General features: G+C 42.8%; 1 protein-coding gene across 2 annotated transcripts in view; it reads left to right on the forward strand.

The window, feature by feature from the left end:
• The window catches only part of slc9a3.1 (solute carrier family 9 member A3, tandem duplicate 1), a 151,714-nt gene that overhangs the window by 36,155 nt on the left and 99,730 nt on the right, over positions 1-15,829 (forward strand). The window contains exon 1 of one of the 2 annotated variants that reach the window (XM_073024167.1): positions 6,814-7,689. The exons of the other annotated variant lie outside the window; for it this stretch is intronic. Coding sequence (XP_072880268.1) covers positions 7,413-7,689 — 277 coding nt within the window. The 5' untranslated portion in view covers positions 6,814-7,412. Of the gene's footprint in view, positions 1-6,813; positions 7,690-15,829 lie in introns of those variants that run through there. 2 annotated transcript variants of the gene reach the window in all.

A 15,829-nucleotide genomic window follows, 5' to 3' on the forward strand; every position in this document is an offset into this window, starting at 1 on the left:
CAGTTCTGCAATCTGTCGATGTCCCGCTATAACCTCTGACAGCCCTCCACACTATTCACAACACCCCCAACTTTTGTATCATCAGCAAAACTTTCTAACCCACTCTTCAACTTCTTCATTCAGATCAATTATAAAAATCACCAAGAGTAAGGCTCCCAGAACAGATCCCTGTGGAACACCACTGGTTACTGTTCTTCCATGCAGAATATGAACCTTTCACAACCACACTTTGCCTTCTGTGGTCAAGCCAATCCTGGACCCACAAAGCAAGTTCTCCTTGGATCCCATGCCTCCTTACTTTCTGAATGAACCTCGCATGGGGAACCTTATCAATTGCCTTACTGAAATCCATATACACTACATCCACTGCTCTGCCTTCATCAATGTGTTTTGTTACACCCTTAAAGAATTCAACCAGGTTCGTAAGGCATGACCTGCCCTTGACAAAACCGTACTGACTATCCCTAATCAGATTATGTCTCTCCAAATGCTCAGAAATCCTGCCTCTCAGGATCTTCTTTAACAACTTGCCCACAACTGAACTAAGACTCACTGGTCTATAATTTTGTGGGTTATCTCTACTCCCTTTCTGGATCAAGGGAACAATGTTTAATAGAATATTATTATATTAAATTCTTTTTCCAGTCAGCAGCAGGAAGATTGAGTAAGCGTCCATGGGGATCTTGTGCTGCTGCATGGCGAAGGTGATGTTGACTACATGGCATGATAGTTGGTAAACCATGAGAAGTCTTATCTCTATAGGTGTTTTCACTCCCTCGCAGCCCAAGTGATCTATGACCATAGGAAGAGCTTCCATTTATCTTGAGAGTCTATCAGCGTGCCTTTATTCTTCAGCACGTACCTTCCTCACCGAAGCAAAGATGACCGTTGTGTTTACAATTGTATGCATTTCCTCCAAGTATATGCTTAATTCACAAACGTATGTGGAACATGCCTACAATTGCAGTCAGCTACACCATAAAATGTGATTTAAAGGCACTCTGAGTGCACAGAACCAGATTACTTTGACAAAGGACTTCTATAATAATCAGTGTTAATATTCGTAGTTTCCTGTGTGCTATGCATATTTGTCAGGATGAAGATCCACCCTTTTTACCATTTCAATGGTAAGCATTTGAGAGGTAGGAACAAAAGGAAGCCAATACATGAGGGTAAATGTGAACAACTCATGATACCTCTTCATGAATCTCCTGTTCAAGTGCATTTTCATACCATGCTTTATTTCTATGTTTGGTATCAAGGTACAGAGATTTAGAAATAAATTGTTAGCTGAAAAAAGGGGTGTGAAATGGAGACAATTTCCCTGTGGATGGATACTAGATGTTGAGGAAACAGATGTGGCTAAATGCAGATTTCTTGGAAATGTGCATTTCACTAAGTGAATGAGAACTTTACATTTGAGGTTTTGCTGGAAAGCTGTCAATTAGTTTAGTAATCTCTCGGAATGGGGGTAAAGAGGAATAGAATAGGAACAGCAGTATTTTTCATCAGCTGAAGTTTAAGGGATGTAACTTAGAAGGCAACGTTTGGTAATGCTACATTATCTCTAGACAGTTCTGAATTGTCAGAACGTATTATGAATGTCTGAGGAATGAAGAGACTTAAATTCATAACTTTTTGCCTCAGAGTTGAGAGCACTGTACAGTAATTGAACCCCAGCTGGCACCTCTAGCCTTCTGCAAACAGTTGCAATTTTGTGCCTTTTATACCAAGCTCCTTGAACAATGAATTCATCACATCAGGTTGCCAAAGCATATTTATGGTGCTGTCTTTAAGATATTCAACTAAGGTGTTTGTCTGCTCCCTCCAGTTGATGAGGAAGATGGCAACAGACTGCTATAGAGTGGAAACGTTCTTATGGGTGTCCCAGACAAGATCTATCTCTTCCCCTTTTTGGAAATTGGTTATCTAGGCCATTATTATATTGTTGTTTGAGGAAGCCTACAATGCACATACTATCCAATATTATAGTGGTGCCATTTGAAAGAGTTTAGTTGGCTCTGAGGTTGTGGAAGTATCTAAATAGGTAGTCAAATATTGGAGTTTCCAGCCATAGTACTGTGATCACTTGAGTCGAGTATGATGTTTTCCTAAGGCTGTAGAGGCTGATGCAGGATGTTAGGGTGGATTTCCTTAATGCAGAATACCTTTGTATGACTTTGTTTAATGCATAGAGGCTGAAACATGAGCAGCTCCCACAGGTTTCTGACAGATCTGGGTCTGCGTCCACTGACATGGAAAGCAAGATGACTTGGAGTCCCTTCATTGTTGCTGCTTTCCTTGGCCTTCACTGCCATTGTGATATGTCATCATCTTCCAGTAGCTCCACCATTGAGGTCTTAGTTGGATCACTCTTTGTCTGGATGGCGCCAATAAGTGGCTACTCTGTGTGCAGCTCCAATGGGAATCATCAAATATTTCCATTTAGGACTGCTGAGCTGAAATCCAGTCACGTTCATGGGTAATTCCATTTGAAAATTGTTTCAAGATGTTTTAAAAAAATCAATTGATCCTCAAAATTGATGGAACCCGGATGGGAGACTTTGGTTGTGAATGCAGTTCCCCTTTAAGAGCAAGGAAAGTGGGCTGCTCTGCCGGTACAATTGAAAAACAGAGCTCTTAGATCCCCTACTCCTGACTATCCTGCTGCAGAATGTGGAGTCTCTGGAAAATAAAATTGAAGAGCCTGGAGCAACACACACAAAATGCTGGTGGAACGCAGCAGGCCAGGCAGTATCTATAGGAAGAGGCACAGTTGACGTTTTGGGCTGAGACCCTTTGTGTGTTTCTTGAATTTCCAGCATCTGCAGATCTCCTCGTGTTGAAGAGCTTGGAGCCGGATTGCAGTTCCAGAGAGATGTCAGACACTGCTGTGTGGTTTTGCTTCATGGAAACATGGGCCACTCCGCCAGAGGTCCTCATCCACCGCAAAGACAGAACATCTGAGTATTTTCAAGATAGAGGAGGTGGAGTATGCTTCACAATTAATGCTTTGTGGTGCACCAATGTGGTAATTCTGTTTTAATCTTGCTCACCCGCCCGGGAACATCTGGTGTGGTAGGTCCAGGCTGAATTGAGGTGGCAGGGCCCGGGCCTGAGATTGACAAACAAGCCAATGTTCAGCAATTGCTGGAGGGAACTTGGAGGTGAATCGAAATGGCAGAGCTGAGGTGAGGCTGAATTGAGAAGGTAGGTCCTAGTCCCGAGAGTGTATCAAAGCAGCACGACGCGGGTCCTAGAGCAAGGAAGGAACCCACTATTTGGCTGATTTAAGCACTGCGCCAGATTGAAAAGGTCAGGATGGGAGGGGCTGGTGTTCTACTCACTTTTGACAAACCTTACTCATCTCTGGACTGAGGCTGTGACCTGCAGCTAATGGGCTCTTGGATCGGCCGTGACTGGCTTCATGGCTGTGGACTCAATTTTGTGAGCTTCAGTTCTGAATGTTATTTAATTGCTTTCCATATTTTGTTTTATTTCCTGTACATTGGGTGTTTGAAGGTCTTTTTAATGGGCTCTATTAGGTTTCTTTGGTTAGTGGCTGCCTGTAAGGAATATAGTTTGATAATGAATTTTGTACCTTTGGCCAATGTCGGGCAGGCACTGGATTTCAGCACAGTGATCAGCCATCATGAAACGGCACACCCGGATGACTTCTCTATCATTGCAGGGGATTTCAGTCAGGCTAGCAGGAAAAAGTTTCTCAACAACTACCAACAATATTACCTGTGGAACCAGAGGAGCGAACACACTTGACCATTGTTATATCACCATCAAGGACGCTTGCCATGCCACCCCGTGCCCACACCTTGGAAAGGCGGATCACCTGGCTGTACTTCTACTCCCTGCTTTGAGTTAGTGGACTGAACAATATTCAGGCATTCATCTTCGAATTTGATTGACTATGTCACAGTTGTCACCCACTTCATCAAGACCTGCGTTGATATGAGAATATACTGGACATGCCCAAACCAAAATCCATGGATGAACCAGAAGATTCTGCTGAGGGCTAGATCTTGGTATTCAAGACTGGTGATCCAGAACTATACAAGAAGTCCACGTATGCCCTAAAGAAAGCTAGATTAAGAGTAAAAGATCAATTCTGATGGAAGTTGGAGATGGAATTGGATGCACATCAACTCTGGCAGAGTTTGCAGGCCATTATCTCCTACAAGGTAAAACCTAACATTGTGGACGGCTGTGATGCTTCACTCTCAGATGTGCTCAATGCCTTTTATGTACACTTTGAAAGAGAGAATAAAACTATACTTTTGCAAACCCCTGCATCACCTGGTGATCTGTCTCGGAGGCTGAAGTCAGAACATCTTTCAAGAGGGCAAGGCATCAGGCCCCAGTGGTAAACATGGCAGGGACCTGTAAAACTTGCCAACAAACTAGTCAGGAGTGTTCAAGGACATCTTCAAACTCTCACTGCTCCAGTCACAAATTTCCATCTGTCATTTAAGGTAAAATTGGATAGGTATATGGATAGGAAAGGAGTGGAGGGTTATGGGCTGAGTGCGGGTAGGTGGGACTAGGTGAGATTAAGAGTTCGGCACGGACTAGGAGGGCCGGAATGGCCTGTTTCCGTGCTGTGATTGTTATATGGTTATATGGTTATACCAGTGTCCAACAAGAGCAGTGTGAGCTACTTTTGACTATAGCCCAGTTGCACTCACACCTACTGTGATGAAGTGCTCCGAAAGGTTGGACATGACCAGAAACAAACTTGCCTAAGCAAGAACCTAGACATGCAGCAATTTGCCTACCACCAGAATAGGTCGACAGTGGATGTAATCTCACTGGCTCTCCACTGAGCCTTGGATTGTTTGGACAATAGCAATGCTTACATCAGGTTGCTATTTTTCGATTTCAACACTGCCATACCCTCAGTGCCAATTAACAAGCTCCAAAACCAGGTTCTCTGAAGCTCCCTCTGCAACTGATTCCTTGACATCTTCATTGGGAGATTACAGCCAGTGCAGATTGGAAATAACATCTCCTCGCTGACAATCAACACTGCCGCACTTGAACGATGCGTGTTTAACCCACTGCTCTACTCTCTCTACATCATTGACTGTGTGGCTAGGCATAGCTCAAACACCATCCATAACTTTGCTGACAACACAACTATTGGCAGAGTTTCAGATGGTGATGAGAAGATGTACTGGAGTGAGATAGATCAGCTGGTTAAGTGGTGTCAAAACAACAGCCTTGTGCTCAGCATCAGTAAGACTGAGGAATTGATTGTGAACTTCAGGAAGGGGAAATCAAGGGAGCACTCACCAGTTATCAATGCGAGGTCAGCAATGGAAAAGGTGAGCAGATTCAAGTTCCTGGGTGTTAATAGTTCTGAAGATCTATCCTGGGCTCAACATATTGATGCAATTTAAAAAAGGGATGACAGCAGATATATTTCATTAGGAGTTTGAGGAAACATGGTTTGTCACCTAAGACACTTGCAGAATTGTGTAGTTGCACCGTGGAGAGCATTCTAACTGGTCGCATCACCGTCTGGCATAGCGGGGCCTCTGCACCAAGCTGCAGAGAGTTGTGAACTGAGCCAGCTTCATTATGGGCACTAGTCTCACCAGCATCCAGGAGATATTCAAAAGGTGATGCCTCAAAAAGGCAGCATCCATTATTAAGGACCCCATCATCCAGGAAGTGATATATTTTCATTGCTGCTGTCAGGAAGGAGGTACAGAAGCCTGAAGGCGAACAATAAGCCTATTTCTTTTGTGCATTTTTGCACTATTTTTATGGAATGTACTACTACTGCAAAGCAACAAATTTCATGGCGCATACCAGTGATTTTAAACCTAAACTTCCCCCTGACTTTACTGCTAAGGGTGACCATACCAGGAGCTAAGTGCTAAATGGCTGAACTCCAGACAAGATCCTTCCTGGGATCTCAGGAACTCACAAGCCTCTCCACCCTGATCAAGTGATAATACTGGGGGAAGCTTCCAACAGATCTGATCTTGCAGTATAGGTGGGGTCACCACAACCGGCAAGGATATGGCTTATTGAGAAAATCTCATACAGTTTCATATCTTACTGGAGGGTATTTTTTAATTGTATATATTAACCAATATTTATATATTCTAATGTTTGGTGAATTCCTTAAATTATACTAAGGAACACATTTTCCTCAATTGTGACAGATGGATACTCAACACATCTTGGGGGAACGTGTATGTGGAACAAGTAGCCAATAAGTTTTATCACAGACTAATAGTGACAATCTCACACTGTGCTTACAGCACTGCATGGTCTATTTTCACTGCGGAGTGCTTAGAATTAGAATTAATTGTCTTTTCCAATAATTGTTTTTAAACCTGACTTTCACAATACAAACTAATGAACTGAGAGAGGAGATAAATAATGTTGTCTCTGGGGTATATAGTCCCAATGGAGTGCCCTTTCTTGAGTGGTTTGAACGATCAGCCCGATTTCTCCAAGACATGTTGTGCTGTGCCTACCTCTTCCACTCTTCCAGATTCTGGGGTTTAAGGTAAGAATAAGTAAGGTCTAAAGATTGATGCAGATTTATTTTAAACATAGCGGGATTCTCAGAGAAAGTGGTAGATAACTACAGTAACTACATTTAAAAGATATTGGACAAGTACTTGGCTAGGAGATCAAACCCTGGCAAATGGGATTAATTTAGATGGGCATCTTGATGTGCAGGGACTAGTTGGGCTAAAGGACTCGTTTCCATGCTGTATTACTCGGATTTAGAATTAGTACTGAGAATGGGGGTGGGGGAGTACAAAGATCCCTCAGTCATTCCAACAGAGGAGCGCGCAATTTGCGTTTCAATCTGTTGAATCTATCCTGCCGTTTACAGGTGTTGTAAATTAGCGGTCCCAGTTGTTCTTGTTCTGAACCTTAACATTTTGGGTCTTTTTGCCTCGCGGGTTATCACAAGTAGTACTTGACATGAGTTCAGCCACGAAGTTGGTGCGATTTGCGGTGTGCCGCTCGGGACGAAGAGCGCTGGCGATCACCCCGGGATCCTGGACGCCCACGACACCGTCGCTCGTTCTGTGCAAAGGATGATCACCGATCTGATCGGCTCTCTGTCCAAAGCAAGTAACATCTATCACGCTTTTGAATGGACCTGGAATGATTTCGACACGATCAGCTTGAACCGAAGGACAGTGACGGAGATTCCCCGCTGGCGGATTGAGGGTGACATCAGTCACTTTTAGTGAAAGCATTTCATTTAGTTATCCAGTAAGGGAGCGAAGGGACTGTAATTCAGTCCGAGTTGAGAGAGTGGCCCCACCTCCTTTAATTGACCTGTTTTATAAACAGAGCCGCCGGGAGTTTGAGTGATCGAACCAGTCTCTCCCCGGAGGTCTGGTCGCCAGGAGCGAGGCGACATGGGGAGCAGTTGTAGGGGCGTGTGCGGGACCTGGTGCATCTCTTGGGTCGTGTTTCTGCTCGGCCAGTCTTGGTTGCTCTGGCGCCCGGTGGAAGGAGCCTTCAGCTGGCGCCAGCTGAGCGGATCCGACTCGGTCCCTGGAAAGCTCCGCTCCGGCTCAGCAGAAGTCAATTCGAGTATCCCCGGCTTCGAGATTGTCCATTTCGATTGGAATCATGTTCAGAGTCCATACGTCATCTCAATCTGGATTCTGGTGGCCAGTCTCGCCAAAATTGGTAAGCGAATTGCTGGTTTTATTCGGACTCTTTCCACGCCGTTCTGGGGTTGTCCTTGTTCCTGCAACCTACTTTTAGATTGCATGCCCTAGAAAAGCTGTGCTTCGAAAATGTATAATGGGACAGCTTCGACCGAAGTTGATATTTTTAGTTACATATTGTAAGCGTCTGTTTCTTTCACTCTCTGCAGCTGTGTTAAAGTTAGCTGTGTTTTAATCGATTACATTATTAAACAAACATTACAAATAATTTGACAGCATTATCGAGACACTAACATTCCTCATCCTTTAAAAGAAAAGGACTTTCTTTAAAGGGTTGCGCATCTTCCCCACAGATAATTTAGATTATTATCTGAGTTGGGGTGGGGGTGTGGAATGTCAGTTCAAAGACTCTGCTGTGCCCTCTTCTTGGACAGACCCAGACACAATTTCTTTCACCCCTTTCTCACATTCCTCCTACCCAATCTGAGTAAGATCAACTATGTTATTTAAGTAACACACTCAAAATTCTGGAGGTGGTTTCAGTAGATTTCTGGCTGAGACTAGTCCGAAATGTGGACTGCCTGGCCTGGCCTGGTGAGTTCCTCCAGCATTTTGTCTGTGTTACTTGGGCTTCTAGCATCTGCAGATTTTTATCTCCTTTGTGATGTTATTTAAATGACTGGACCAAAAAGTGAGGTAAATCAGGCTTGGCTCCCATGTTGCATTGTAGTCAATGACATGCTTCTGGAGACCAAGCTGTTTAATGATGCAGGAGATGCAACAAGTCTACACAACAGTTTTAAATGTAATCTGAATTATAATTGTCAGCCTGGAATGGGACTGGAGTAAATTCTCTGTTCTTCAATGTGATGCTATGATATTCTTTCCATTCAATTCAACTACCACCTCCCTCTGCTGCTTTTCCAGTACATTCATGCCTATATTGGTGATGTTCCTGGACACATTCGCTGTCAATTTTCACTATTACCTTCACACTGGCCACCTCAAGCTCTCACTGTCCTTTATCGATCCCTGTATCATCTTTTCTGGGGAAAGGCTAGCCACAAACATCCATCTTAGTTATCTTGATGATACTTCCTCCCACCCAGCATCTTGATAAAGATGCCATTCCATTCTCCTGAATGCTGCACTTGTTGTATTTTCTCCAATGAAGAGTCTTTTTACTCAGATGACGACTCCTTTCTCCTTCTTGAGGTTCTGCCTTCTGCTCTAACACACTGGACAGGACTCTTGACCTCATCTCATTTATTTCCCATGCCTCTGATCTTCAGGATAGGGTGGGGATGGAGTTCCCTTGGATTTCACTTTTCACCCCACCGGCCTCTGCATTCAGTGGATCAACAAGCAATGTTTCAGAGCCAGGCACCGGCTCTCCTCCCTTCCCCTTTCACCATTTCAAAGGCACCTTTCCCTTCGTGACCCCACAGGTCACTGTTCCATCCACACCAGCTATTTCACGTCAAATTCTACACCACCTAAATATTTGTTATATCAGAACAGACCTTATCTGCTCTAGGCCATCCATCTATGACATTGGCATGGTCTTTGCTCTCCATTCACCACACTAGTGTGTCTTGTGTTGCAAGTAACCTAATATTTGCAACACAAAACACTTCTCTCTGTCACCTTCCAATTGTTCAGCAAACTACAGGTTCACAAAGCAACCCTGGCTTCATCTTTTCAACAGGGTACACATATTGTCCTTTCCATCCTCTCAGCAGCTTACTGTAGTCATCTCATTTTCTCTTTCTGACCTCTGAGGTCTTTAGCCTGAAAAGTTGACCTCTGTCCTTTCACCCATGTTCCCTGACTTGCTGTGTTTCCAGCATCTGCTGTTTTTTTTTGTTCAGCTTTCTAGCATGGTTTATTTGTGACTTTCCCCTGAAACATATTTGGTTCTTGGTTTAACATTTCCAGCAGTGCACCATTTGTGCTGAACTGTAGTGTTAACTGGGAGATTTGTACTCGTATGCTTAGGGTGGGAATTGACTCTGAGGTCAGTGTCAGGACCACCAAGCCGTGGGGCTTGGGACGACAATGTCTGGTCAATTTATTGAGGAACATCCCTGGTATGTACCTTTTGCTTTTCTCCCATTTAGATCCTGAATGTCAAATTCAATCGTGTATAATCCCAGAGTCACAAGGCTCACAGGCTGCCTACATTTTTTTCTGTTGTCTGAGTGAGTCAATATGTGGAATGTGAGAGGTTTCATTCCTTGTCTGAGATCTTGAAGGGGTGTCTTCTTAAAACCTGGTTTCACTTCAGTACCACTCCCCCACACCCCTGAACATTGGTCATCTGGTAGATTTGGTGGTGGGGGGGGGGATGTGGAGAGTGAAATGGGAGGGAGGTGGTGTGGCCTCCTTTGACAGTCTCTTCCTCTTGGTAAAAGTGGCCATTCACAGATCTAGACAGTTGACTATTAGGGTGTCAATTATGATTGTCAGATCCTCTGAAGTTACACATGCCCTGGGGTCCCTGGAGAAGGGAGAAGCATTTAATCCTATTAATAGTTTTGGCTGCCAATTGGAGGGAGCAAGATAGAAAAGGTGGTGCCCTCTTTGTACCTGACAACTGAATAACTAGCACAAATCTCTGGAGGCTCTTAGCCAATTAGTTCCATTGCAGCTGTGGTTTTAATAACTGTTGGAATTTTAAATTAAATTTTTTTGCCATCTCTTGTTCTTTTAATTGATTACCTATTGAAGGATTACAAAATGAAAGGTGCAAGGTTTCAACGACTGTTTGAATCAAAGTTGGCTGAGGTTTAACAAAATAGATTGAGGAAAATGTTTTAAATTAATTGTTTTTAGTCAAATTTTAAATCTTCAGCAATTAAAACCTGTTTTGAGAATCCACACTTGTTAAATTTTGTTCCAGGAGTGTTTGACTGACAGGAGTTAACACTAAATACCTTGTCTGGACTGAACACCCATCAGTCTCTTGATTTTCTTTAACATTAAAGTCTGTTGATCTGTCTTTCTACAGCCTTCTCCAAAGATTTACTCCACTTTGCATAGAGCAATTTCTTGTAGCTAAATGATTGACTCTCTATTTTGAGGCTGTGATCCGTGGTTCTAGGGGAAATATTAACTCTGTCTACCCTGTCAATGAAATTCACCTACACTTTTAAACAGATCTATTTTGCATTACCTCTAGGTACAGGGCAACCCTGCTTCACAGGATTTAATCACTTTTGCTCAAAAGTATAAATGTATCCTTCCTTTGGTAGGAAGATTAGACCTCAAAATACAATCTCATCAAGATTCCCATTCGGATAAGATACTGCAAACAGGAGAAAATCTGTAGAACATGTAAATCAAAAGACTGTCAACCAGCATGTTTTATAAGCCTACTGATTCCCATAGTTACCTCGACTATAACTCTTCGCAGCCAATCTCCTGTAAAAATGCTATTCCCTTTTCTCAGTTTCTTTGCCTCTGCTGCATCTCTTCCATTTCCTGTACATCTGCGCTCACCCCATCTTCCTGCTGTTGTAATAGTGATGGAGTCCCTCTTGTCATTGCCTACCACCCCATCAGCCTCCTCATCCAACACATCCTCCAACATTTGCCATCTCCACAGGGACCCTACCACTGAACATTGCTTTACCACCTCCCCTCTGTTTTCTGCAGGAATTGCTCCCTCAGTGATTCCGTTGTCCATTCATCTCTCTCCACTAATCTATCTCCACGCACTTATTCCTGTAAGTGGTCCAAGTGCTACATCTACCCGTACACCTCCCCCTTCCACCCCCACCCCACCCCACCTCCATTCAGGACCATGAACAGTCCCTCCAGTTGAGGCAACACTCTGAATCTGCTGGGGTTGTCTATTGAGTCTGGCCTCCTCTCCACTGGTGAGACCCGTCATAAATTGGGGGACCACTTCGTCGAGCACCTCCGCACCATCTGCTGCAAGCAGGACTTCCCAGTGGCCAAACATTTTAATTCCAATTCCTGTTCCAATGTATTGCTCCATGGTCACCTCTTGTGCCAAGATGAAGCTGCTCGTAGATGCTACCTGACCTGCTGAGGACAGGATACTGCATTTTGTGGTGAAAATCCCCTACTGCTTTCTGTCTGCTATTCTGTCCTCAATTTACACCAGGGTTGATTTCTACGAGTTTTAGTATATTAACATCTATTTAAGTTACTATGTTTCTCCTGTGAGGTTAGATGTGATTTGATCTTTTTCCCTTGATACCAACATGGACTTGCTTCCACTACGCAAGTTTGTCCAATGCTTCTTGCTCTAACCCTGATACTTAAGATTCTGCAATGAGATCCTAAAACGCCTGGATCACTTTCCGTACCTTGTGATCTACCTTTCAGTAAAGGTAGCAATTGATGACAATATGTATCACTTCCTCCAGTATGACAACACAATTGTAGGGCAATTGAAGGAATTGGTGTTGGTGACCAAAGGTTCAAATCAGTATCAAGCTACTCAAGAATCAGCGTTCTGCACCATATATGCCTTGAAGCCATGGAGAATCCTCGGTAGACATTTTGAGTTATTGGAGAAATTCTCCCAGAGTTGCCAACACAATATTCTCTAACATGTTCAATGATTATGTGAATCAACGTGAGTGTCCTCAACCAAGAGGCATTTCCTGCATTTAGGCTCTGACCAGTTCTGTTGGGGGCACCATATTGCTTGCATGCTGAACACCAGACTCCCAAAGAACGGACTGTACTCAACTTTAAGCTTCATCACAGCGAAAGATTTCCAGGAAGCAAGAAAAAAAAATGATTTTGAGGATGTTCTCCAAGTCTTTTCAAGATGAAGAGTATCAGCCTCACAGACTCAGAAATCACTGGCTTGTGATTGTACAAAACGATAATTGGGCATATGGTATCTTCATTATGGTTGAACCTGGAAGGTGGCCCCAAATAGAGGAACATGTGCATAACATTCCAAGCAAGTAGTATTAATCTCTGTCGGTCTGTAGTTCCTGTAGAAGCCTCTGAAACATTCTCAGAACCATGAGTGGAAGGGAATCATTCTGAATTACTGCATCTAAGAGAAAATTTCTGAAGAAGAACCCTGCCCATCCAAAAGTAGCACTAATGTTGAAGCACAGCACGGGTATTTTCATCTACAAAGGGTTAAGCTTCACAGGTTCGCTTATTATCAACTCCCATCCTTGAAGCTCTTACTGAAACTGATTATGATCATTATCCTATAACTCTTCAGAAATGATCAAATAACTGGCTGTAAGACATACTTTGGCCAGTTTTTCTGGTAACTGGAAAAAGAATCGAGTCAGAACATGTCATGAAATTGTTTTGTGGCAGCAGTAAAATATTGCTACAAGTTACTATAAAAATGAAATGTATTGTGTAAATGAGGAATAGAGGTAGAACTCATGGGTTCATGGACTGTTCAGAAATCTGATGGCGGAAGGGAAGAAGCCGTTCCTAAAACATTGACTGTGTCTTCAGGCTTCTGTACCTCCTCTGTGATGGTAGTATTGAGGGGCTGTTGAGGGCCCTTTATGATGGGTGCTTTCATCTTGAGGTACCATCTCTTGAAGATGTCTCCAATGGTGGGGAGGCTTGTGCCTGAGTCTACAGCCATCTGCAGCCCCTTGCAATTCTGTCCCTTGGAGTCTCCTTACTAGGCAGTAATGCATCCAGTCAGAATGCTCTCCACAGGTTATCTGTAGAAATTTGATGGAATATTTTGTGATCTACCAAATATCTTCAAACTCCTAATGAAGTATAGCTACTGGTATGCTTTGAAGCCACCTTGATTTCCTCTGCTGCGCAAGTCTAGGGAAGACTATCTCTGTCCCTGCCAAACTTGTGAGATTGAGGCGCGCTTGATCCCACCCCAAACCCCGGTTTGTGTGAATGTTGTGTCATTTGCTACCCTGTTACAAATTAATGCCACGAAATAACAGATGGTACACTGCACATGATTAAAGGAATTATATTTATGAATCTTAACTGAAGGGTTAGTAAAGAATAACAAAAAGAAAAGTGCCCATTCTAATTTTTACAGTCAAATGTGCATAAGTTGAAGCTCATCTTGAACTTCTCTGTCACTTGCGCACTGGGCCTTCGGTCAACGTGAAAGCATACATCCCCTTCCGAACATTGCTTGCAATCCATTTCGAACAAATGGGCTTCCTGCTGGATCGTATACTACGACCACTTCTCCCCAGCGTCTTCTCTTTTCATCTCCTCTTGAACAAAAGCCCCAAGCCCAGCCTTATTGTCCATCACCAAGAAAACCTCCCGCTAATTGGATGGCACACATTCCACATCATCCCTTACCTTTAACAATAGCCCAAGCAGGCTGAAAGCCGAACAAGCGGTTTTTACAGAGCTGCAAAATGAAATACCTACAGCATAACAGTAAAGATGTGAACTAGGGCATTACACTTTCTTTGTGATTGCATTAACATGCTGGGCCCAGGATAGATCCTCTGAGATATTGACAGTCAGGAACCTGAAGCTGCTCAACACTGCTGATCCCTCTCAATGAGATCTGCTGTGTGTTCTCCTAACTTGCTCTTCTTGAAATCCACATTGATTTCCATGGTCTTGCTGGCATTGAGTTTTAGGTTGTTGTTGCAGTACCACTCACCCAGCCAATCTTTTCACTCCTGCACAAACTCATAGTTGCAGGAATTGTGTTTAATGTAATGCCTTTTATAACTTCAGAGCATCTTTAAACATTTCAAAGAGTATAAATGTACTGTCGTGATGTGGTAGTTGAGAGAAATAGAACTACTGGTTTCTGTATTATTAAGGAAAGTAGTCCAAACTTTCTATCAAGGATCAATTGGCAGAGTCCTCTATAGTCAATAGTCTTGAAGAAATAACATGGTAGTAAGCCAAGTAATTCTTTGACCTTGGCATGTCATGGATCCTGTAATTTACAAATAGAGACAGAGTCAAAAGCAGGAAAGTTAGATTGAACCTTTTCAAAATATTGGTTGGGTAATATCTGGTATATTCCAGCAATTTATTAAAATACCATTGGTTGGGTATTAATAGGGTTAATGCTTTTCCCATTGTGGAATCTAGAGCTAGGGACAATATTTTTATAAGTATAGGGTCACCATTTTGAAATGAAAATGAAGATTTGTTTCACACAATTTAAAGAAAATGTGAAGGGTGATGAGCGGATGCAGGAAAATGCACTAAACGTTGACAGGACGAGGGGTTTCACCCCTAAGTTTAAAATGGAGAAACTGGATTTATTTCCTCCTTTGGAACAAAGAAGGTGAAGAGGAGATTTGATAGGGGTGCACAAAGTTATGACTACTTTAGACAGAGTAAATCGAAGAAAATTATTTTTGTTGCCAGGTGGTTCAAGGACCGAGAGGGTAAGTGTGAAAGGGCGATTTGACAAAAGTCCTTTTGCAATCAATAGTTAGGTCTTTGAATTCACTGACTATGAAATTGGAGGAAACAATCCAGTCATGCCATTGAAAGAGCATTAGTCAGGCATGCAACAGACAGTTTTGAGGGTGATGAAAAAGAAATAGGATAATGGTACTCGTGACTATTGGGAGCCAATGTGGACCTGAATGGCTTTTTTTTATGCCATAAGGGATTTGGAATAACTTTTTCCCTTAAGCAACTTCTATTGGAGTATAAAGTTGCATTGTTTGCTGTGTAACCAAAACTGTGTAGTCAGCTTTGTATTTACTATTTGCTATGTATGTATCCTAAATTGGAGAATTAAGTAGGAGAATGAAATCTCTGTATTGTCTCTGTACTATTGAACACAGCAGTGACTTAAGAATGTAGCCAAATAAGAAGATAATGGTGTGTTAATGAGAGGCTAGCTAAGGAATAACTGTGGCCAGGGATGAGGTAACGCGTGGCCCAAAAAGTAGATTAGAACATTATTAAGTTAATGGGTAGAAACAATAGTGGGAAGTCGGGAGCTGATGTACTGGTGATATGCAACTGTAGAATTGGATACGCTAATGCAACTAAACCAGGAGATTGCTATAAAAAATGCTATGCACAAGGATCGGAGGGCAATCAGTGACTAGCTCACAGCTTTGATTTGCAAATTAAAGTTTAACACTTCTTGAAGAATCTTCTGCGTCTCCTGGTCGTTTGTGGGGCACAAGAAACCACGACACTTCCAAAAAATGTACATCTCAAGT

The sequence above is a fragment of the Hemitrygon akajei genome, chromosome 20, assembly GCF_048418815.1.
Source record: "Hemitrygon akajei chromosome 20, sHemAka1.3, whole genome shotgun sequence".
NCBI classification, from domain to species: domain Eukaryota; kingdom Metazoa; phylum Chordata; class Chondrichthyes; order Myliobatiformes; family Dasyatidae; genus Hemitrygon; species Hemitrygon akajei.